A 20,488-nucleotide genomic window follows, 5' to 3' on the forward strand; every position below is an offset into this window, starting at 1 on the left:
ATACAAGAAAATTTCCAAGTCACTGAATATCCCTTAGAGTACGGTTAAGTCAATCATCAAGAAGTGGAAAGAATATGGCACGGCTGTAAATCTGAATAGAGCAGGCCATCCTCAAAAACCGTGTGACCATGCAAGAAGGGAACTAGTGAGGGAGGCCACCAAAAAACCCATGACAACTCTGGAGGAGTTACAAGCTTCAGTGGCTGAGATGGGAGAGACTGCGCAAACAACAACTGTTGCCCAGGTGCTTCACCAGTCGCAGCTTTATGGGAGAGTGGCTAAGAGAAAGCCACTGTTGGAAAAAAAAATCACATGAAAGTCAGCTAGAGTTTGTCAGAAGGCATGTGGGAGACTCAGAAGTTAGGTGGAAGAACGTTTTAATGGTCTGATGAAACCAAAATTGAGCTTTTTGGCCATCGATTTGCGTAAGCCAAACACCCCACGTCATCTAAAACACACTATTCCTACCATGAAGCATGGCGGTGACTGCATCAAGCTGTGGGGATGTTTCACTGCAGCAGGCCCTAGAAAGCTTGTGAAGGTAGAGGGTAAAATGAATGCAGCAAAATACAGGGAAATTCTGGAGGCAAACCTGATGCAGTCTGCAAGAGAACTGTGACTTAGGAGATTTGTTTCCCAGAAAGACGATAACCCCAAGCATAAAGCCAAAGGTATACAGGAATGGCTTAAAAACAACAAAATTAATGTCCTGGAGTGGCCAAGTCAGAGTCCAGACTTCAATCCAATTGAGAATTTGTGACTGGACCTGAAAAGGGTTGTTCACTTATGATTCCCATGCAATCTGACAGAGTTTGAGCAGTTTTATAAAGAAGAATGGGAAAAAATTGCAGTGTGTCCAGATGTACAAAGCTGATAGAGACCTATCCACACAGACTGAAGGCTGTAATTGTTGCCAAAGGTGCATCTACTAAATACTGACTTAAGGGGGGTGAATACTTGTGCAATCAGTTATTTTATGTTTCATATTTGTAATTAATTTAGATTACTTTGTAGAGATCTGTTTTCACTTTGACATGAAGTAATTTTTTTCTGTTGGTCAGTGTCAAAAAATGCCAAATCAATGCTGTAAAACAATAAAACTTGAAAACTTCAAAGGGGGGGTGAATACTTTTTATAGGCACTGTATGTAAAGGTGCTGTCTGTTTCTCTTCAGATTACTTGAATTGTCCTTTATTGTCTAATTTTCCTATAATGCTTTTTCTGAAATTCTACCACTCTAAGATTGTTGTTGTTAACACATAATTCTTTCTCCAGGTGAAAATCTTCTGGGTTTTTTTTGTCAATGGGAAAGTACTTTACTTGTTCTGTATAGCTGAGGGTATTAACTCAATAGAACACAGCCACTTATCTGAAACAATGGTAGTTTTTATCAGGAAGTTTATGGTGTGCTGGAACTACACAAATCAATACTTATTAATTTTGTGAGATAGATGTATTTATGAAGCTGCACAAACTTATACTTACTGCTATATTTCATTAAGTCTTAGATGTTAGAAATTGCCATTCTGAACCTCTTCTTTTAAAACCTGTCCAGATTCGGTCGACGATCAATACTATGGTTCACAAGTGTAGCTCAATTTGTGTTTGGAGTTGCTGTTGCATTCACCAATGATTACTACAGCTTCATCATTGTCCGCTTCCTCTTGGCTCTGGTATGTATAACTGCCCTACACATTCATTTCTTGCGAGAGGGAAGGGTCCCAACCTGAAATTTTGACCACCTATTCATTTCCATAGATGCTGCCTAACCTGCTGAGTCCCCCCAGCATTTTGTGTGTGTTTCCACAGAAGTGGTCTGCTGTTGCCGCCTTCTGGGCAGTGTCTTTACAAGATGGCTGACCCCAGCAATTATCAATACTCTTCAGAGATTGCCTGCCTGGCGTCAGTGGTCGCATAACCAGGACTTGTGATCTGAACCAGCTGCTCGTACGACCATTCACCACCTGCTCCTGTGGCTTCATGTGACCCTGATTGGTGGGGCGGGGGGGGGGGGCAGCTATCGGGGAGAATGAACGCCTTGTGTCTCCTGTGGTAGAGGCACATCTCCACCCTGCCACCCCAAAAGTTACTATCTGATCTTACTAAATAATTACTATGGTAGATTTACAACTAAAATTAGAGGATGTGGTTTTAGGACCAAATTAACAAGAAAACAGATGGTTTGTTAGTTAGACTGGAATAGATGGACGTGGTTCCACAGGTGTTAGTGCAGGGAAAGCATTGTTTCAAGATACAGCAATGATGCTAACTTGAGATTTGAATACAGAGGTTTCCTGAGTTATGAATAATGGGTGGAGTAAGCCGTAAGAAGAGCAGAAATGCAAGCTACTTTAAATGTCAACCTTTTATCAGCTACTGAAACGGCATCACTGCCACAGAGCATACAAGAGGTTTGATCTGACTGTTCTGAAAACAGCAAAGAGGATAACAATTACCAGTTTTGATTCCTGCTGTTGTCATCTCACTTGTCCTGTTCAAATTACTGTACATCTTCTTGGTGCCTCCTCATTATGGCATGGGTGAAATAAGTACTTACAATGAAGATTAATGCTTTAAACTTGCATCTTGGATAATCACTCATGCTTCCAGCCATATCAACCTCGTTCCAAAATAATTAACTGTACAAAATGTTTAAATAACAACTTGATTTGTAAAAGAAAAATTGTCTGCAGATCCACATCTTATTGTTGCACATAACTAATCACAATTTCTGTGGCGGGCCTTATTGATATAATACAAACTTGGGTTTGGTTCACGAAAATAACACTGTGTAGCCAAAAAATGAGTCAAAGACAGAAAGTACAGGAAATATTCAACAGATCCAGGAGCTTCTATGGAAAGAGAAACAGAGTTAATGGTTCATATCTAAAGTTGTTTCACGGAACTGGGAAAGAGAAAACATGTTAGATAAAGTTACAGAGATGAGAGGAGAGAAACAAGTTGCTTGAAGCTGCTCTGAATACAGGAACTCCTCAAAAAAAGTAATTTTGAAGTAATTACTTGAGTATTTTTTTAGGGAACTAGCAGCTTAAAGTTGAATTCTGCTGTATTATTTCATAGTCTATTCACTTGACTAATATTTTCTTACTACTTTTTGAATCAGGGTGATCTGTAAGTAATCAGCACTGAGCTGAAATATTTTGATTCTGTGTTTTATAATTTTTGTTACCGCTTGTTTTTAATGCTGTTTACACAATCCTTTCGTGCACGGGGGAGGTGGGGTTTGATGATTTTCTTTGAATGGTTTAGTTCTATGGTTTGTTTCACTACTGTGGGGAAGATGAATTTCAGGGTTATATACTGGATGCATAGCGGGCAGCTAGTGTAGTGGTATCCACACCGGACTTTGAGATGAGTGGTGCCTGGTTCAAATCCAGTTGGCTCCTTGTACGCTTTTCATCCGTGCTGGGCTGAGCATGGAGCTAACAACTTGGTCTGGTAAAAAAAAAGCAGAGAAAAATGCTAAAGAAATGGCAAGGCTACTGCCCGATGTGCTGCGAGGTGCGGACAGGAACAAATCAAAATACTGTATGCATACTTTGATAATAAATGTACTTTGAATCTTTGAATCAATCGGCGTGAAGCACAGATTTGTTTTATGGCTGTGGTTACTTTAAATTTACCCTTTTAATCTTAAAGTCTTACCCCTCTGCTTGCTTTGATGGGTCTTTAATACTTGTGAAAAAACAGTTTTGGCTGAGAGTCCCTTTAATATGTTAATAATAAAATAAAACTGCAAGTTATTGACTTTATATAGATGCAATTTATGCATTGTTGCTTCAATTGCCTAGTACGGAAGTATCAACTGCTATTTCTTGTGGATTTCTGTGATGGAAAGTAATGACAATCTTTGCAGATGCCATTGTTTCAGAGCGGCATTACTCTGCTGTTACGGATCAGTTCCCTTTGGTTGAGGGTATGGGAGTAAGGTATTAGTGGGCATGTGTGTTCATATCCAATTAAAACACAGGAAAATAGATCATTATAACATTTTCCTACATAACAAATCCTAATCCCAGCTGAATGGTATATTAACTAAGATGTAGAAATAATAAAATATGAGGGTCCTTGGTCATTTAAAAGTGTTAATGCTGAAGAACTTGATGAAATTAGAAGCAAATGTTACATATTTTATCTTCTTTTTTTGTTACAGGTTGCTAGTGGCTACCTTGTGGTAGTATTTGTTTATGTGACAGAATATACCGGATTGAAAGCTCGTAGTTGGGCCTCCATGCATGTCCATGCATACTTTGCTGTTGGCATTATGGTAGTTGCCTTGGTTGGATTTCTGGTGCGGACCTGGCGTCTCTACCAACTTATCCTGTCAATTGTGACCGTTCCTTTCATTTTTTTCTGCTGGCTGTTACCCGAGACACCTTGGTGGCTTTTGGCTAAAGGGCGAGTTGAAGATGTCCAGAAGCTGGTTGACAGAATTGCTCACTGGAACAGAGTTAAGATCCCCTGTCACCTCTCTGTGATGCAGATGAATAGTCCTGAGGATTCGACTGACAAGGAAGTTGCAAATAATCAACACAAGACCAAACAAAAGAAAATGAGCATCTTGGACCTTTTCCGTACCTGTGACTTGGTTAAGAGGACCATAACTGTTTGGTTGGTGTGGTTTACAGGCAGTCTGGGCTATTATGTCAGCTCCTTGGGCTCTGTCAATCTGGGTGGAAACGAATATCTGAACCTCTTTCTAGCAGGTAAGAGCACGTATGCAATGAAACACAAATTACTAGGCGTCTGAAGATAACTGAAATAGGCAGTCCATTATTATCTTACTGGCATCTAATATCCAGGAATTTCATGTTTAGCTGCCAAAGGACATTAGTTGGTTTTGCATCTAATGTTAAGTTTTAGTCATTGAGTCATATAGCACTGAAAGAGGCCATTTGGCCCAGCTGACTGTGCTAACCATTGGAGACCTACAAATATTAATCCCCTCTTCTGGCACTTAGCCTCCTATGCCTAAATGATTCAGATGCTTATCTAGACACTTCTGAAAGGAGATAATTAATACTAGTTTTACTAGGGCTATCTCTATAGTGGTAAAAACTATACTGGTAACATAATAAGTGTACCCCAGATGGTAATGAAAACTGAAGGGTCAAAGCACTTCCAACGATTCAATGGATCTAATTTCATTTGTTAATGCTAGCTAACACATTTGAAGATCAATATTTTCACTAAAAAAAAGTTCCTTAGGATTTGATAGTTGAAGTAAGTGCTTTGCAGGTGATTGACGGTAAGTATGACTGTTATGGAACTAAAGCATAAAACTTAGAAAATATACACTTGATTAAGCAGTGCTGCATAGTATCCTGCTGAATAAGAAACTACACCAGTCCAGTGCACTGCAGAAGTGGGTCTTAATCATTTGAATGATTGGAATTCCAATTTCCTGTGTAAATCTCTATCTGTATCAGACCTAAGATTTCTACTGAGATATAATATTTTGTTCTTGTTTGAGTTATTTATTTTAATGCTATTTGTTGGAGACCAGATGGGGGATGGGAGAATTTAATGCAGATTTTTCTTTAAATGAGAGTTATCAAATTTTACTTACTGGAAGAGAATCTGACTCATAAGTCATGCTCTTAACAGTCATTGGATTTTTCCCAGTTTCTGGCTTGATTCACAAATGAGAACTCCATCACATTAGAGAATATCTAGGAATGAAGAGAAGGGAAGACTCATTAGTAGCTGAGCTTTTGTCAAATCATAGGATAACATTTTTTTGTCAAATGCTCATTGTAGAACTACAAAACTACTAAAATCAATAATGATGTTAAGTATATTTTTGTTATTCTGCAAGCAAATTGGAATATAGAAGAGTACAGTTTAGGAATAGCCCCTTTGGCTTATGATGTCTAATGCCAATCCAAACTAATCCCATCTGTTTGCACTCAGTCAATGTCTCTCCATTCCCTTCTTGTTCATAAGCCTATTTAAGTATCTCTGAACATTTGCTGTTGTGTCTGCTTCCCTCACTTTCCTTGGTAGTCCATATCAGGCACCTACCACCCTTGTGTTTAAAAAAAACACTTCAAGGTACATTTATTATTGAATTATCTATACAGTATGCAAACTTGAGATTTGTCTTTTTGCAGGCAGCCACAAAACAAAGAAACACCATAGAACCTGTTTAAAGAAAAGCCCCACACAAGATCAGACATCTGAAAAATAAAAATTGCGCAAAAAGCAAACAATTAACACACAGAACATTAATAATAATAATAAATACTTTATTGGTCATGAGTGAGAAATTCTTCACATCCAACCCAAAAGTGAGTCCATGGCCATGAGCGCCAAGGCGAGTAAAGACAGTCCAGGAGCCTCGTAAATCTCCTTTCAACTTTCCCACTCTCATCTTAAAACTCTGCCCTGTAGTATTTGGCACTTATATCTTGGAGGAAAAAAAAATCAGTAGCTTTTTATTTCTTTTCTCTAAATCTGGACATCATTGGCAAATTCTGTATTTATTGCCCATCCAGAGTAAGCCTTGAGAAAGTGATGGTGGTACTGACTTAATTATTGTTGTTTGTTTCATTTACGTAATATCCAAGAGCATGGACTATTGTTTCTGAAACATTTTTCAATCCCATGAGGGCAACTGGGATATTTAAATTCAATTAAATGAACCTTCATTAAATGGTCATGCTGCATGGTACAGCTCAATTACTGTAAATACCTACCCGGTTCTCTGCTATTCTTTAAAGATAGTATGTTGTTGCTGCAATGGTTATGTTAGCTGATGGCTTGAATTAATATCAACTATAGGCTCAAGAAATTGCATAACGTTAGGTCAGACATGGGGAAAAAACCTCAGCCTGTAACCTGGGTTCAATTCCTGCTGCTGCCTGTAAGGAGATTGTACGTTCTGCCCGTGACTGTGTTAGTTTCCTCCCGGGCGCCGTCCGGTTTCCTCCCACAGTCCAAAGATGTACCAGTTGGTAGGTTAATTGATCATTGTAAATTGTCCCATGATAGGCCAGGGTGAAAATAAAAGCACACCATCATAAGTACCATGTAAATAATCTATCTTGTTTCCTATATAACTATCAAATATGGTAGCGTAGTAGTTAACATTACACATTTATGGTACCAGTGACCAGGATTCAATTCCCACCGCTGCCTGTAAGGAATTTGTACGTTTTCCCTGTGACAACATGGGTTTTCTCTGAGTGCTCTGGTCTCCTCCCACTGTCCAAAGATGTACTGGTTGGTAGGTTTATTGGTGAAAGTAAATCGTCCCATTATTAGGTAGGATTAAATCGGGTTATTGCTGTCTGGTGCAGCTCTAAGGGCCAGAGGGGCCTATTCTATTAAGTATCTCAGTAAATAAGTAAATAAATCAGTTGTCCTCGTTCAGCAGAAGAATGCTGAGTAACACCTGGAAGAAACTCTGAAACCATTACCTGCACTGAATGTATTGTGGACGTGGACTTCAATGTACATCAGAAATGGGCCTGGTAGACCGATTCCCAAATCAGTTTACTAAATCCTGAACAGCATGGCTATCGAGTTAGGTTTGTAGTTGGGATTTTGTGCAGCAGCAAAACCTATATGATTTTGTCTTTACAAATCTATCTGTTACAGCTGCATCTGTCTCTTGACTACATTGGTAGAAGAGATCCCTGCACTCTCTCTCCTGTGAAGACAAATATATTGGCTATCCTGTGTCAAGCGACTCACAAACTGAATATCCTAAAGAATTTCTATTGACTATAAACACATGGATGAAAGAAAAATGTTGGGCTACGTGGGAGGGAAGGGAATAATTGATTTTGGGTTAGGCTATGTTGGCATACCATTGTGGGCCCGAGTGCCTGTAATGTTCTATGTTCCTTGCGTAAGACACAAAGAGTGTAATGATAAAGAGGCACTTTAATTTTTTTATATTTTTTACTGAGATACGGTGCAGTTTAGGCTCTTCGGCCTTTCCAGCTGCAACACCCAGCAATCCCCTGACTTCATCCCAGTCCCAACTACGGGCAGTTTACAGTCACCAATTAACCTACCAACCGGTACATCTTTGGACTGTGGGAGGAAACTGGAGCACCTGGTGGAAAACCACACGGTCACGGGGAGAACGTACGAACTCCTTACAGGCAGCAAGGTGAATTGAACACGGGTAGCCTCCACTGTAAAACGCTGTGCTAACCACGACACTACTGTGCCCCTCCGTCTATTCAATATAGACTTAAGCTGGTAAAGAGGGGGTAGAGTCTTTAATCAATATTTGTCAATATTTTTCTAGTCCTCTAGCAGAGAAGGCAGCATTGCTTTTGCTCATTTTTAGGAAATGTGCTAGTTCAAATGGTGCAGATATCAGAGAGGAAACATCAAGATAATAGTAATTATATTATCTTTAATTCTAAAGCAGCAATGGAAAAAGGCATGGATTATTCTAAAATAAAAATTGGATTGGATGAGAACAGATCTGATATTGGGTAAAGTGGAAATTGAACTTGGTGGGTAAAACTCTAATAGAAGAATGAAGTAGTTCCTGGTACCTTCACGTGAGGAAGTCTCCTGCGTGCAGTTTCAGCTGCTCTCTACTTCTCCATCAAGATTCTGCCACTGGTTTATTGGAGTACATGGAGTACCTGTTTCAATGAGGGGTGACCTTATTGAAATCTATCAAATGTTGAAAGACCTCGATAGAGTGGATGTGGAGAGGATGTTTCCTATGGTGGGAGAGAACAGAGGGATGTCCTTTTGGAAGGGAGGTGAGGTGGAATTACTTTAGTCAGAGAGCGATGAATCTGGAATGCGTTGCCACAGGCGGTTCTGGAGGCCAAGTCATCGGCTATCTTTAAGGCAGAGGTTGATAGATTTTTGATGAGTTAGGGCATGAAGGGATATGGGGAGAGGCAGGAGAGTGGGGTGAGAAGAAAGCTTGGTCAGCCATGCTGAAAAGACAGAGCTGACTATGCACCAAAAAGGCCTAATTCTGCTCCTGTATCTTACGGGTCTTACGGGTTTATTTCTGATCAACAGGACCCAAACATGTAGGAAGTTTGCTGCCTGTATTATAACGTGGCCATATAAGGGCTGTTTCCAAAGATCAGAACTGTGAGAACTTGGGCTAGCAGTGCAAGAAATTCAACCAGTAATGCCTGCTACTTTTGAAACGGAAGTGTGCTTTTGAATATGATATTCAATAGGTGGTAATAAATCTTTTAGAACTTTTCAGAACAGGCTATGGAGATTGCTAGTCAGCTAATGCCAGAAAACCAGTAGGAAAAGTTCGAGCCAATGTTAGTCCCTTTAGAGTGTCCGTAAGTCAGCTCTGTCAGTGGTTTTGATTATACCATTTATCATCATTACCATGTGCCATGTCATATCACTTGAGTGAACATGATCTTCTATCTATCTTTAATCGGAGAAGTTCTAATAAGCTCTTGCAAACTTTTGCTTTGATATAACTCATGAATGTCATGCGCTGTCAACTGCAAGTTTTTCTTCCATCAATCTGCAGGATGTTCAAGCTTCTCTTGCCACAGTACATGTCCTAAAAATCTATGGTAGGTGGTAAGTGGCTTTTAGTGCTTATCTTAACCTTCTGTTGTGAAAGCTAAATGCTATTAAGCTATATGCATTGGAATCTGAGAAATTTCATGAAATAACCAGAATATAGTTTAAGAAAATGTGAAGAAACTAATGGTATCCATAGATCATATTAACCAGATTGAGAAATCTGATTTGGAAACATCATAATAAAAAGCACAATTCATCTTGGATGAAGAATACAGGATACAATGAAAGATATTCTTCAGATTCATTATGCTTACTGTTAGGAAAACCTGTAAATGTTTGTAGGCCCAATAACTGAAGAGATTCAGTGAATGGTTCCATCATGCATAGAGTGAGTTGAGTAGATTTCCTCATTTTTTCCCTACTCAAAACACTGTCACAAAAATATCCTGTAATGACACTGCTGATCTCACTTTGTACCACCGCTATTGATAATTTGTCGCACTTGGCATCTAAGACAATCTGTTGATGTTAAGCTAAATTCCTTTTTGCAAACTGAGCCATTTTTAGCAAGCAAAATCTTGGAAGGAAAAATATGGAACTATGAATCTGTAACTTTACATTTTCCCCAGGGAATAAGAACCAAAACCTACAAATAAGAGGTGAAAGATTTAAAAGGGACCTGAGGGACAATGTTGTCACATAAGGGATAGTGAGTATATGGAATAAGCTGCCAGAGAAACCAGTTTAGGTAGGTATAATAACATTTAAAAGGCATTTGGACAGGTAAGTGGTTAGGAAAGGTTTTGAGGAAATTGGGTTCATATGTATGCAAATAGGTCAAAAGTATATGGGCATCTTGGTTAACATAGACCTGATGGGCTGAAAGGCCTGCTTCCATGCTGTATGACTCGACCAACTAAATCTTCCACATTCTACTTAATTCTTCAGATGATTTGGGTTTCTTATTAGGTAGCGTAAAGGTCACTACATCACTGCTTTACATCACTGATTGGAGTTCAGTTCCTGCCACGGCCTGTAAGAAGTTTGTACGTTCTCCCTGTGACTGTGTGGGTTTCCTCCCACAGTCCAAAGATGTACAATTAGGGATAGTGAGCTGTGGGCATGCTACGTTGGCACCAGAAGCATGGTGACACTTGCTCAGCACAATCCTCGCTGATTTGACTTGACATAAATGACACATTCACTGTATACTTTGATACTTCTCTGTACATATGAAGCTAATCTTTAAAAAAAATCTTTAGTCCAAGGACCTTTATAAACTTGGTCAAATGTGAAGGAAAAGAGGTTGATGCTGACAGATTTCCTTGGTGTATTGTGCATGGCATCTCTGTCAAACAAAAGACTCGCTAAAGAACCAGGAATTGTAAACTTGTATGGCTAAACATTCCTGAAGTTGTTATGGGAAAGAAGTACCTATTGCCCACATCAACTAGAAGAGTACCGGCCTGTTAATGTGACTTTTGTGGATGTATTTCACTGTTATTCTATCAATTTTTTAAAAAAATTATGCATTAGTGCAGAGTTGGAACATTGGCACAGTACAAAGATGTCTAATCAATACTCTAGTTTTTATTGAAGTAGGTTCTAGTTGGCTAATATGACATAGCTTTATTACTGTGATTATTCACTTCATTACAAAGAAGTGGACCATCTGTTAGTTCATTACAGCTGCAAAAACTCATCCAACTCTTTATCTAGTTAGTAAAGTATTAGAATTCAAAACCATTGTGTGGGATTTCACCTGAGTTACACAGACATTGCTCAAGAAACTGTCCTGAGTCATTAGCCACCATTTGATTATACTGTTCTCTACTTGCTATGCATCTTTCTCAAAAGCTTTCTAGATGTTAGATTTTATTTAACAGTTTAAAGATTTTTGCATTACCAGAAACCTTCTGTTTGCAATTTGAGCAACTCTTCTACTATAATTTCTGTCTCTGTTGTGAAAGCAAAGCCATTTGTTTAATTATGTGACTAAACTGGCAGTAATTAAAAACTGTCAACTCGTTCTTATCTAAGCAGAATGTTAATTGGTCACCCTTACCTTTCAATATAAACAATAATTTCATTTGATGATGGATTAGAGAATTTGCCAGGTGTTTGTTTCCAAATTTAAAGCATGAATAAAGAAAGATGGATAGCACTATTAATTAAGAGTGTTCGTTCTAGGTTTTGCCCGCGAATAGATATTTTTTCAGTTAGGTTTCTTCCCTCTTAATGACTGTATAGCTATGAAAGGTAATGTGTTTTGAAATGGAAGGCAGATTTTTTTTTATTGAGATCCAGTGTAGAATAGGCCCTTCTAGTCCTTCGAGCCATGCTGCCCAGCAAACCCCAATTTAACATCAGCCTAATCATGGGACAATTTAAAATGACCAGTTAACCTACCAACCGGTACATCTTTAGACTGTGGGAGAAAACTGGAGCACCTAGAGGAAACCCACATGGTCATGGGGAGGACATACTTTTGCCTTACTGGCAGCAATGGGAATTGAACCCAGGCCACTGGTTCTGTAAAGCATTGTGTTAACCACTACACTACCATGCCTTTGTAGCAAGAAATCTTCAATTTTGTCAAGATCCCTCCGACAGCCTGTCAGAAGTGATAGGATGTCACAAATATTTACTTAAACTGGCATTTGTTGCTAATAAAGTATTGAACATTTGAAGCTTAACTCAGTTTGATAATTTATCTCCATGTGTCCTGATGCATCAACAACTTGCTATTTGTCCATGACTGCGACTGGTCATATTGTATTCCAATCTAGCTAAGAATAGAACATACATAACTGTTCTTCCAATGTTACACTTCAAATACTCCCAGCAGTATGTGTCTCCCCCACCAATCTTATTATGCTGTAATCCACACAAGGACACGTGGTACAAGAAAAACCTATCAACAGATCTGAGCTCACACTCGGAAATGTCAGAACTCTTAGCAGAAACATGGAGCAATGCCTCAAGAAGGCAGCATTTATCATAAAGGACCCCCATCTTCCAGGGCATGTCCTATTCCCATTGCTACCATCAGGGAGGAGGTACAGGAGCCTGAAGAGACACACTCGATTCAGAAACAGCTTCTTCCCCTCCACCATCTGATTTCTGAATGGACATTGAACCCATGAATCCTGCCTCACTATTTTTCTTTTCTTTTTGCACTATTTACCGTAACTTTTTAAATATATATACTTACTGTAATTTACAGTTTTTATTATGCGTTACAATGTACTGCTGCCGCATAACAACAATTTTCACGATATATCCCGGTGATATTAAATCTGATTCTGAGCGAAACTATAACTGCCTTTAGCATGTAATATTCGATTTGCATAATGTTATTCTTCCCTCAGAAACCATGTTAATGGCTAGGCCATCATTTAATTGCCTGTTAAAATTGCAATAGAATTGCTATGAGTGAGCCACTGTGTTGAACTGGTACAGATTGTGTATAGAAAAGCTATTTCTGCAAAGATCTGGATTTTCAACCCAGGAGAGATAAGAGACTTTCCCAAACAATTCCTGCAGCAAAATGCTTGGGCTAATGTGGTCAGCTTTCAATATTCATAGCCAAGCAACACACATCAAAGTTGCTGGTGAACGCAGCAGGCCAGGCAGCATCTCTAGGAAGAGGTACAGTCGACATTTTGGGCCGAGACCTTTCGTCAGGACTAACTGAAGGAAGAGCTAGTAAGAGATTTGAAAGTGGGAGGGGGAGATCCAAAATGATAGGAGAAGACAGGAGGGAGAAGGATGGAGCCAAGAGCTGGACAGGTGATTGGTAAAAGGGATATGAGAGGATCATGGGACAGGAGGCCCAGGGAGAACACACATTCTTTCTCTCTCTCTCCTTTTTCTCCCTCTGTCCCTCTGACTATACCCCTTGCCCATCCTCTGGGTTTTTCCCCCTCTCCCCCTTTTCCTTCTCCCTGGGCCTCCTGTTCCATGATCCTCTCATATCCCTTTTGCCAATCACCTGTCTAGCTCTTGGTTCCATCCCTTCCCCTCCTGTCTTCCCCTATCATTTTGGATCTCCCCCTCCCCCTCCCCCTTTCAAATCTCTTACTAGCTCTTCCTTCAGTTAGTCCTGACGAAGGGTCTTGGCCCGAAACGTCGACTGTACCTCTTCCTAGAGATGCTGCCTGGCCTGCTACGTTCACCAGCAACTTTGATGTGTGTTGCTTGAATTTTCAGCATCTGCAGAATTCCTCGTGTTTACATATTCATAGCCATCTTGCTTTGTGTTGGTGAGAGTTTTCCCCCAGATTCCCTTTGACTTCAATTTTACTTGGGTTCCCTGGTACTAAACTTGATCAAAAGTTATGCCAAGGGTAATCAGTGCCTCCACAACACTGGGATTCAGTATTTCTAACTAAGTGACATCTGGAGCCAAACAGTCCTGAAAAATCCAGCTAAAATAAAGGAAAACAACTGCTGCTTGATATTAATGGTCACACCACTTCCCATTGTTTTGCTAATGAGCTGATCCTAACTTTCCTCCTAACTGGCAAATCTGTTGAATTTCTGAATTTATGTCACATGCAAACTTTGAAATGATACCCTATATCAAAAAGGTGCAAAGTCTTATTAGTATCCCAGGTAGGAGGGTTTGGTGATGGGTGGCTCAGAAGGGTAATTCTCTACTTCAAACATCTGGAAAAGAAATTACTATCTTCTGCTGCCTCTCCCTGAGCCTATATTGCATCCTGTGGCCACTTTCTTTAATCACTGTTTGCACACACAGGAATATTTAATCGGTTTAATATCTCACCTGAAAGATAACATATTTAATAGTTCACGACTTTCACTGTAATTCATGTATGTCAACCTGGTTTGTCTTGGAGAGGGCCTGAATTTGTAACATTCTGACTTGGTGGTGAGAGTGTCTTCACTGGGTCTATCTAACACGGAGGCCATGCTGGAGCTGGTCTGATATGGCATTCCTGTATCATGTTGAATAACATTCGGCGTGTTGGTTACCTGTACTGCTTGCTTGCAGGGTGACCTTTAGTCAAAGAGTAACTGATGAAAGGAACTTATGATTAAGGGAGTTGAGCTTGGCTGAAGATTGATGTTGAACTCAAGATCTGGCCAGCCTCCAGAAGGGAAGATGTAGCAATGGATATACTTAGTAAGCATAAGATCATCAGAAATTATATTGGTCAATCATGTGGGTAGGAGACAAAAGTCAGATATTTCTGGATAAATAGAAAGCAGTAAATTAAGCAAAATTGGTTGACTTCAGTGGCTGGTCAAGCCATGTGCTCATCCCTGCTTCAGCAGCCAAAATTATTTTCCCTTTCCACTCGATGGGGGTGGCAGGGTGGAGATATGTCTCTATCAAAGGACTTGTAAGGCACTCCTTCCCTCTGCTAGCCTGCAGGTCGCCCTTGGGCAAAGTGTAGCACCTGCTTAACCACCTCCCCCCTACCCCAATCAGGGTCACGTGAAGCCATGGGAGCAGGTGGTGGATGGTCGTATGAGCAGCTGGTACGTATCACAAGACCTGGTTACGTGACCACTGATGCCAGGCAGACAATCTCTGAAGAGGATTGATAATGGCTGGGGTCACCTGTCTTGTAAAGACACTGCCCAGAAGAAGGCAATGGCAAACCACTTCTCTAGAAAAATTTGCCAAGAACAGTCTTGGTCATGGAAAGACCGTGATCACCCATGTCATACAACACAGCATATAACGAACAAATGAATGATATGCAGCAGGGTTGGCTGGCTTTACTTTGATACGATTGCTGAAGTGAGGGGTTTCTTTTTATTAATTCAGGTTGTTTGAGCAACTGGCATTAAATGTACTAAACAGCAACTAACTCAAAATAATCTGCATATTTCTGAGAAAGCACCCCTTTCATGGACCTCTTCTGCCAAGCCCTTCCAAGGACTTTCTTTTAACTATTAATTTTTATGACCTGGATTTGCTGGCAAGGCCAGCGTTGATTGCCCAACCCTAATTGCCTTTGCCACTTTTCCCCACTGCAGTCCTTCCACAGATGTTGTTGCGTAGGAAGTCCCAGCAGCAATGAATAACCATTAATATTCTTCCAGAGGATGCCCAGCGGTTAGTCATGTCCCATGCACGTTGGCCTTGTTCTTGGTGGTAGAAGTAGCAGGCTTGTTGGGTGAGGGTGCATTTGTAAATGGCAGACACAAGAGCCATTGTGTGCTGGTACGAATGTTTACTACGGTGGATGAGGTAGCAGTTGAATGATCCTTCATTGATAATGTCCGCAATTCTTTTGGCGCCACGTTGATGACTTCATTGGAGTTTGTCAACTTCATCAACTTTAACGACAGCTTCCATCCTGCCCTCAAGTTCACTTGGTTGCTTCTCACTTCATCCCCCATACCACACCTATCCACTCACCTTTTCCCTCAACTGGCTTCATGTACTCCTTTCCCTCCACCCTCCTCCACATTGTTTTCCCTTCCTTTCCAGTCCTGATGAAGGGACTCGGCCCAAAATGTTGACAGTTTATTCCTTTCCATAGATGCTGCCTTTCCTGCTGAGTCCAACATTTAGTTTGTGATATCAGTTGAATGAACTCCTTTGTCTTGAATGGTGTTGAGCGTTTGGAGAGTTATCGTTGCACTCATCGAAACAAAAGGAGGGTATTTCATAATGCTCCGGACATACCTGGTACCTGGCTTTGAGAGTCGGAGGAGAGTCTCCCATTATAGAATATTTAGCTATTGAGTAACTCTTTTAGTGATAGTATTTATGTGGTTGGTCAGTTTGGATTCAGCTCCATGATGACCCATAGGAAGCTGACAATTGTGGGGAGAGGGAATGCAGGATTTGTTGATGATAGAATATACTTCAGAAAATGTCATACGTACACTCTTTCTTCAGCATATGTCCTTTCTCTTCTTCATCCTAGTTATCAGTGTGCCCTTTTAATGTCTGCATACCATTTTCCACCTTTTCCAGCAAAGAATAAACACTGGCAACTCCAATCCAAAACAGAAATAAATATAAATCAGGCCCTTGTTGAAAATTGCTCTGATGTCAGGTTCCTGACTATAAAGCTATAAAACTTTCCTTTCTTTTCCAGCCTGTGGAAACTCCTCTTATAGATGGAAACATTCCCTGGAAAGTTTAGTTTCAGAAAAGTAGTTTGAATGTTTATGAATGCACAAACTAAACAAGGCACTGAGCTCCGACCGTGGAATCAATACAACCTTGAAAAAAACAATTAGTACAGATTTGTAATTCAGACTTAGTTCTGAAAATATTTAGAGGAATATGCAACAATATTCTCTTCCATTGCATGCATTTCTTACAAATGTGATATGATTAGAATGTCCTTGCCTACTTAAGCAATCAAGATGCCTTCAACAAAATAGACAATATAGACAATAGACAATAGGTGCAGGAGTAGGCCATTCGGCCCTTCGAGCCAGCACCGCCATTCACTGTGATCATGGCTGATCATCCACTATCAGTATCCAGTTCCTGCCTTATCCCCATAACCTTTGATTCCGCTATCTTTAAGAGCTCTATCCATCTCTTTCTTGAAAACATCCAGAGACTTGGCCTCCACAGCCTTCTGGGGCAGAGCATTCCACATATCCACCACTCTCTGGGTGGAAAAAGTTTTTCCTCAACTCCGTTCTAAATGGCCTCCCCCTTATCCTTTGGCCTCTAGTTCTGAACTCACCCATCAACGGGAACATGCTTCCTGCCTCCAGCGTGTCCAATCCCTTAATAATCTTATATGTTTCAATCAGATCCCCTCTCATCCTTCTAAATTCCAGTGTATACAAGCCCAGTCACTCCAATCTTTCGACACATGACAGTCCCGCCATCCCGGGAATTAACCTTGTGAACCTACGCTGTACTCCCTCAATAGCAAGAATGTCCTTCCTCAAATTTGGAGACCAAAACTACACACAGTACTCCAGGTGTGGTCTCACCAGGGCCCTGTACAGCTGCAGAAGGACCTCTTTGCTCCTATACTCAATTCCCCTTGTTATGAAGGCCAGCATGCCATTAGCTTTTTTCACTGCCTGCTGTACCTGCATGCTTGCTTTCAATGACTGATGAACAAGGACACCTAGATCTCATTGTACTTCCCCTTTTCCTAACTTGACTCCATTTAGATAATCTGCCTTCCTGTTCTTACCACCAAAGTGGATAACCTCACATTTATCCACATTAAGCTGCATCTGCCATGCATCCGCCCACTCACCCAGCCTGTCCAAGTCACCCTGTATTCTCATAACATCCTCCTCACATTTCACACTGCCACCCAGCTTTGTGTCATCTGCAAATTTGCTAATGTTACTTTTAATCCCTTCATCTAAATCATTAATGTATATTGTAAACAGCTGTGGTCCCAGCACTGAACCCTGCGGTACTCCACTGGTCACCGCCTGCCGTTCCGAAAGGGAGCCGTTAATTGCTACTCCAGCCAATTTTCACTCCATGTCAGTACTCTGCCCCCAATACCATGTGCCCTAATTTTGCCCACTAATCTCCTATGTGGGACTTAATCAAAGGCTTTCTGAAAGTCCAGGTACACTACATCCACTGGCTCTCCCTTGTCCATTTTCATGGTTACATCCTCAAAAAATTCCAGAAGATTAGTCAAGCACGATTTCCCCTTCGTAAATCCATGCTGATTCGGACCTATCCTGTTACTGCCATCCAAATGTGTAGTAATTTCGTCTTTTATAATTGACTCCAGCATCTTTCCCACCACTGACATCAGGCTAACCAGTCTATAATTCCCTGTTTTCTCTCTCCCTCCTTTCTTGAAAAGTGGGACAACATTAGCCACCCTCCAATCCACAGGAACTGATCCTGAATCTATAGAACATTGGAAAATGATTACCAATGTGTCCACGATTTCTAAAGCCACCTCCTTAAGTACCCTGGGATGCAGACCATCAAGGTCCCGGGGACTTATCAGGCTTCGGACCCAACAGTCTATCCAACACTATTTCCTGCCTAAAATAAATTTCCTTCAGTTCATCCATTACTGTAGGTCCTTAATTAAAATATGTAGCTTATGAGACAACGTGTGTAAAGAAGGTTGCTTACATCTTGGTCAAAGTCAAAGTAAATTTATTATCAAGGTACATATATTTCACCATATACAGCCCTAAGATTAATTTTCTTGTGGGAATACTCAATAAATCCAATAACCATAATGGAAGACCAGTGTGCAAAACACCACAGACTGTGCAATTACAAAAAGAATGAATGAATAAATCAATAGATTAATAAATAAAACAAGCAATAACTATCAAGAACATGATGTGAAGCATCCTTAAAAGTGAGCCCATTGGTTGAGGGAACATTTCAATGATGGGGCAAGTGAAGTTGAGTGAAGTTATTCCCTTTGATTGAGAGGTAATAACTGTTCCAGAACTGATGTATATCCTTAATCAGTATCACATTTTAACTTTACAGCTACCTTGAGAACTTTAAAAAGTACACAAGTATACACAAGAATTATTTCTTTTGGCATATAACAAATTACTTTTTATTCTTAATACCCAAATATATTTTAGCAGTAAAATATGTACTTGAACATAGCTGATGAATTAATATAACTAAATATTTTAAAACTAAGCAATCACTTGACATGGGTATGTGCTTGTGATTCCCTCAGTGTTCTATAGGGTCCTGAGTCTTCCCACAATGAACAATCTATCTCAGAGTGTCATGTACCTGTGGAAGTGGCAGTTCAAGATGCGGGGGGGGGGGGGGGAAGGAAAATTTGTCTTTTGAAGTGAAGTTAGGGCAGCATTCTGAGCAATTTCTATTTTTAACTATCTTGTATTTATGTGTCTAATGCTCTATTTAAAACACTGTTCCATTAATAGGTGCAGTGGAAATTCCTTCCTATATTGTTGCCTGTATTGTGATGGACAGACTGGGAAGAAGAAATACATTGGCACCATCCCTCTTCCTGACTGGCATTACCTGTATTCTAAGCATGGTCATTCCTCAGGTAACACTCAACCTCGAAAGCGACTCTGGATTTGAAATGTGTCTGTTTTTTTTTATTAACCTAAAATTAATGATAGATCAATTTTGAGTAAGTTTTATGTACAAAATTCTCTACAATACTGTGCAAACATCTTATGCACACATGTATACCTAGAGTACCTAAGACTTTTGCACAGTACATACAGGTTGACCTTCACTAATCTGACTACCTGTAATCCGGTTCCTTCGATAATCCAACACTGATTATGCTTAATGTGATCCTTCTGTAATTCGGCATTTTCACTAATCCGGCGCTCCTCAGGTCCCAGTGGTGCCGGATTAGTGAAGGTTGACATGTACTGTATTTGTCAATGTGGAGCGGAGAGCGAATTTGTAAATCTGGCGGGAGCAAAGGATATTGGAATGGTGAAGGTGGAGCACTGAGAGGGGCCTGAGACAGGTGGCAGAGAAAGAGTGCCAGGGGCAAGGTAGGGACAGTGGCGTGGGTGTAGACACACCTAGTCCTGAGACACCAGACATGGTCATTCGGTTCATTGATCATTACAGAATGTCTCTCTTCTGCTTCCCATTTCGTTCCCTTTCTCACTTCCAGTTCACAATAGAGACCCATATCAAATCAGGTTTATCGTCACTCACAAATGTCAGAGAATTTGTTTTCTCTTTTAGCAGCAGTACAGTGCAATACATTAAATTATTTTGGTGTGCAAAATTATCCCATCATCAGTGAGTCCAGAGTTTGAGGCTTGTTGTTTGGTGATCAGCAGATCTTCTGTCTCTCATTTAAAAAAATATATTAAAAAAATGTACCTAAGACCTTTGGAGAATACTTTATCTTACTGCTTTTTAAATGGGGAAGATGATAGAATATGCAGTAAATAGTCTATTTGCAATGGTAAACAAAGGGATGTTACGATAGGATTTCAGGATTCAAGTTTATGTATCACTTGTACATTGAAACATACAGTGAAATGTGCCATTTTTATTAACAAC

At 40.2% G+C, this 20,488-nt stretch overlaps 1 protein-coding gene across 4 annotated transcripts in view; it reads left to right on the top strand.

Moving 5' to 3' along the window:
* slc22a16 (solute carrier family 22 member 16) overlaps window positions 1-20,488 on the top strand; it is a 115,429-nt gene that overhangs the window by 71,471 nt on the left and 23,470 nt on the right. For all 4 annotated transcript variants that reach the window (XM_063040757.1, XM_063040760.1, XM_063040758.1 and 1 more), the window contains exons 4-6: window positions 1,556-1,673; window positions 4,175-4,727; window positions 19,372-19,499. In XM_063040757.1, coding sequence (XP_062896827.1) covers window positions 1,556-1,673; window positions 4,175-4,727; window positions 19,372-19,499 — 799 coding nt within the window. The remainder of the gene's footprint in view (window positions 1-1,555; window positions 1,674-4,174; window positions 4,728-19,371; window positions 19,500-20,488) is intronic.

This window comes from Mobula hypostoma, chromosome 2 (genome assembly GCF_963921235.1).
Source record: "Mobula hypostoma chromosome 2, sMobHyp1.1, whole genome shotgun sequence".
Classification (NCBI taxonomy): Eukaryota; Metazoa; Chordata; class Chondrichthyes; order Myliobatiformes; family Myliobatidae; genus Mobula; species Mobula hypostoma.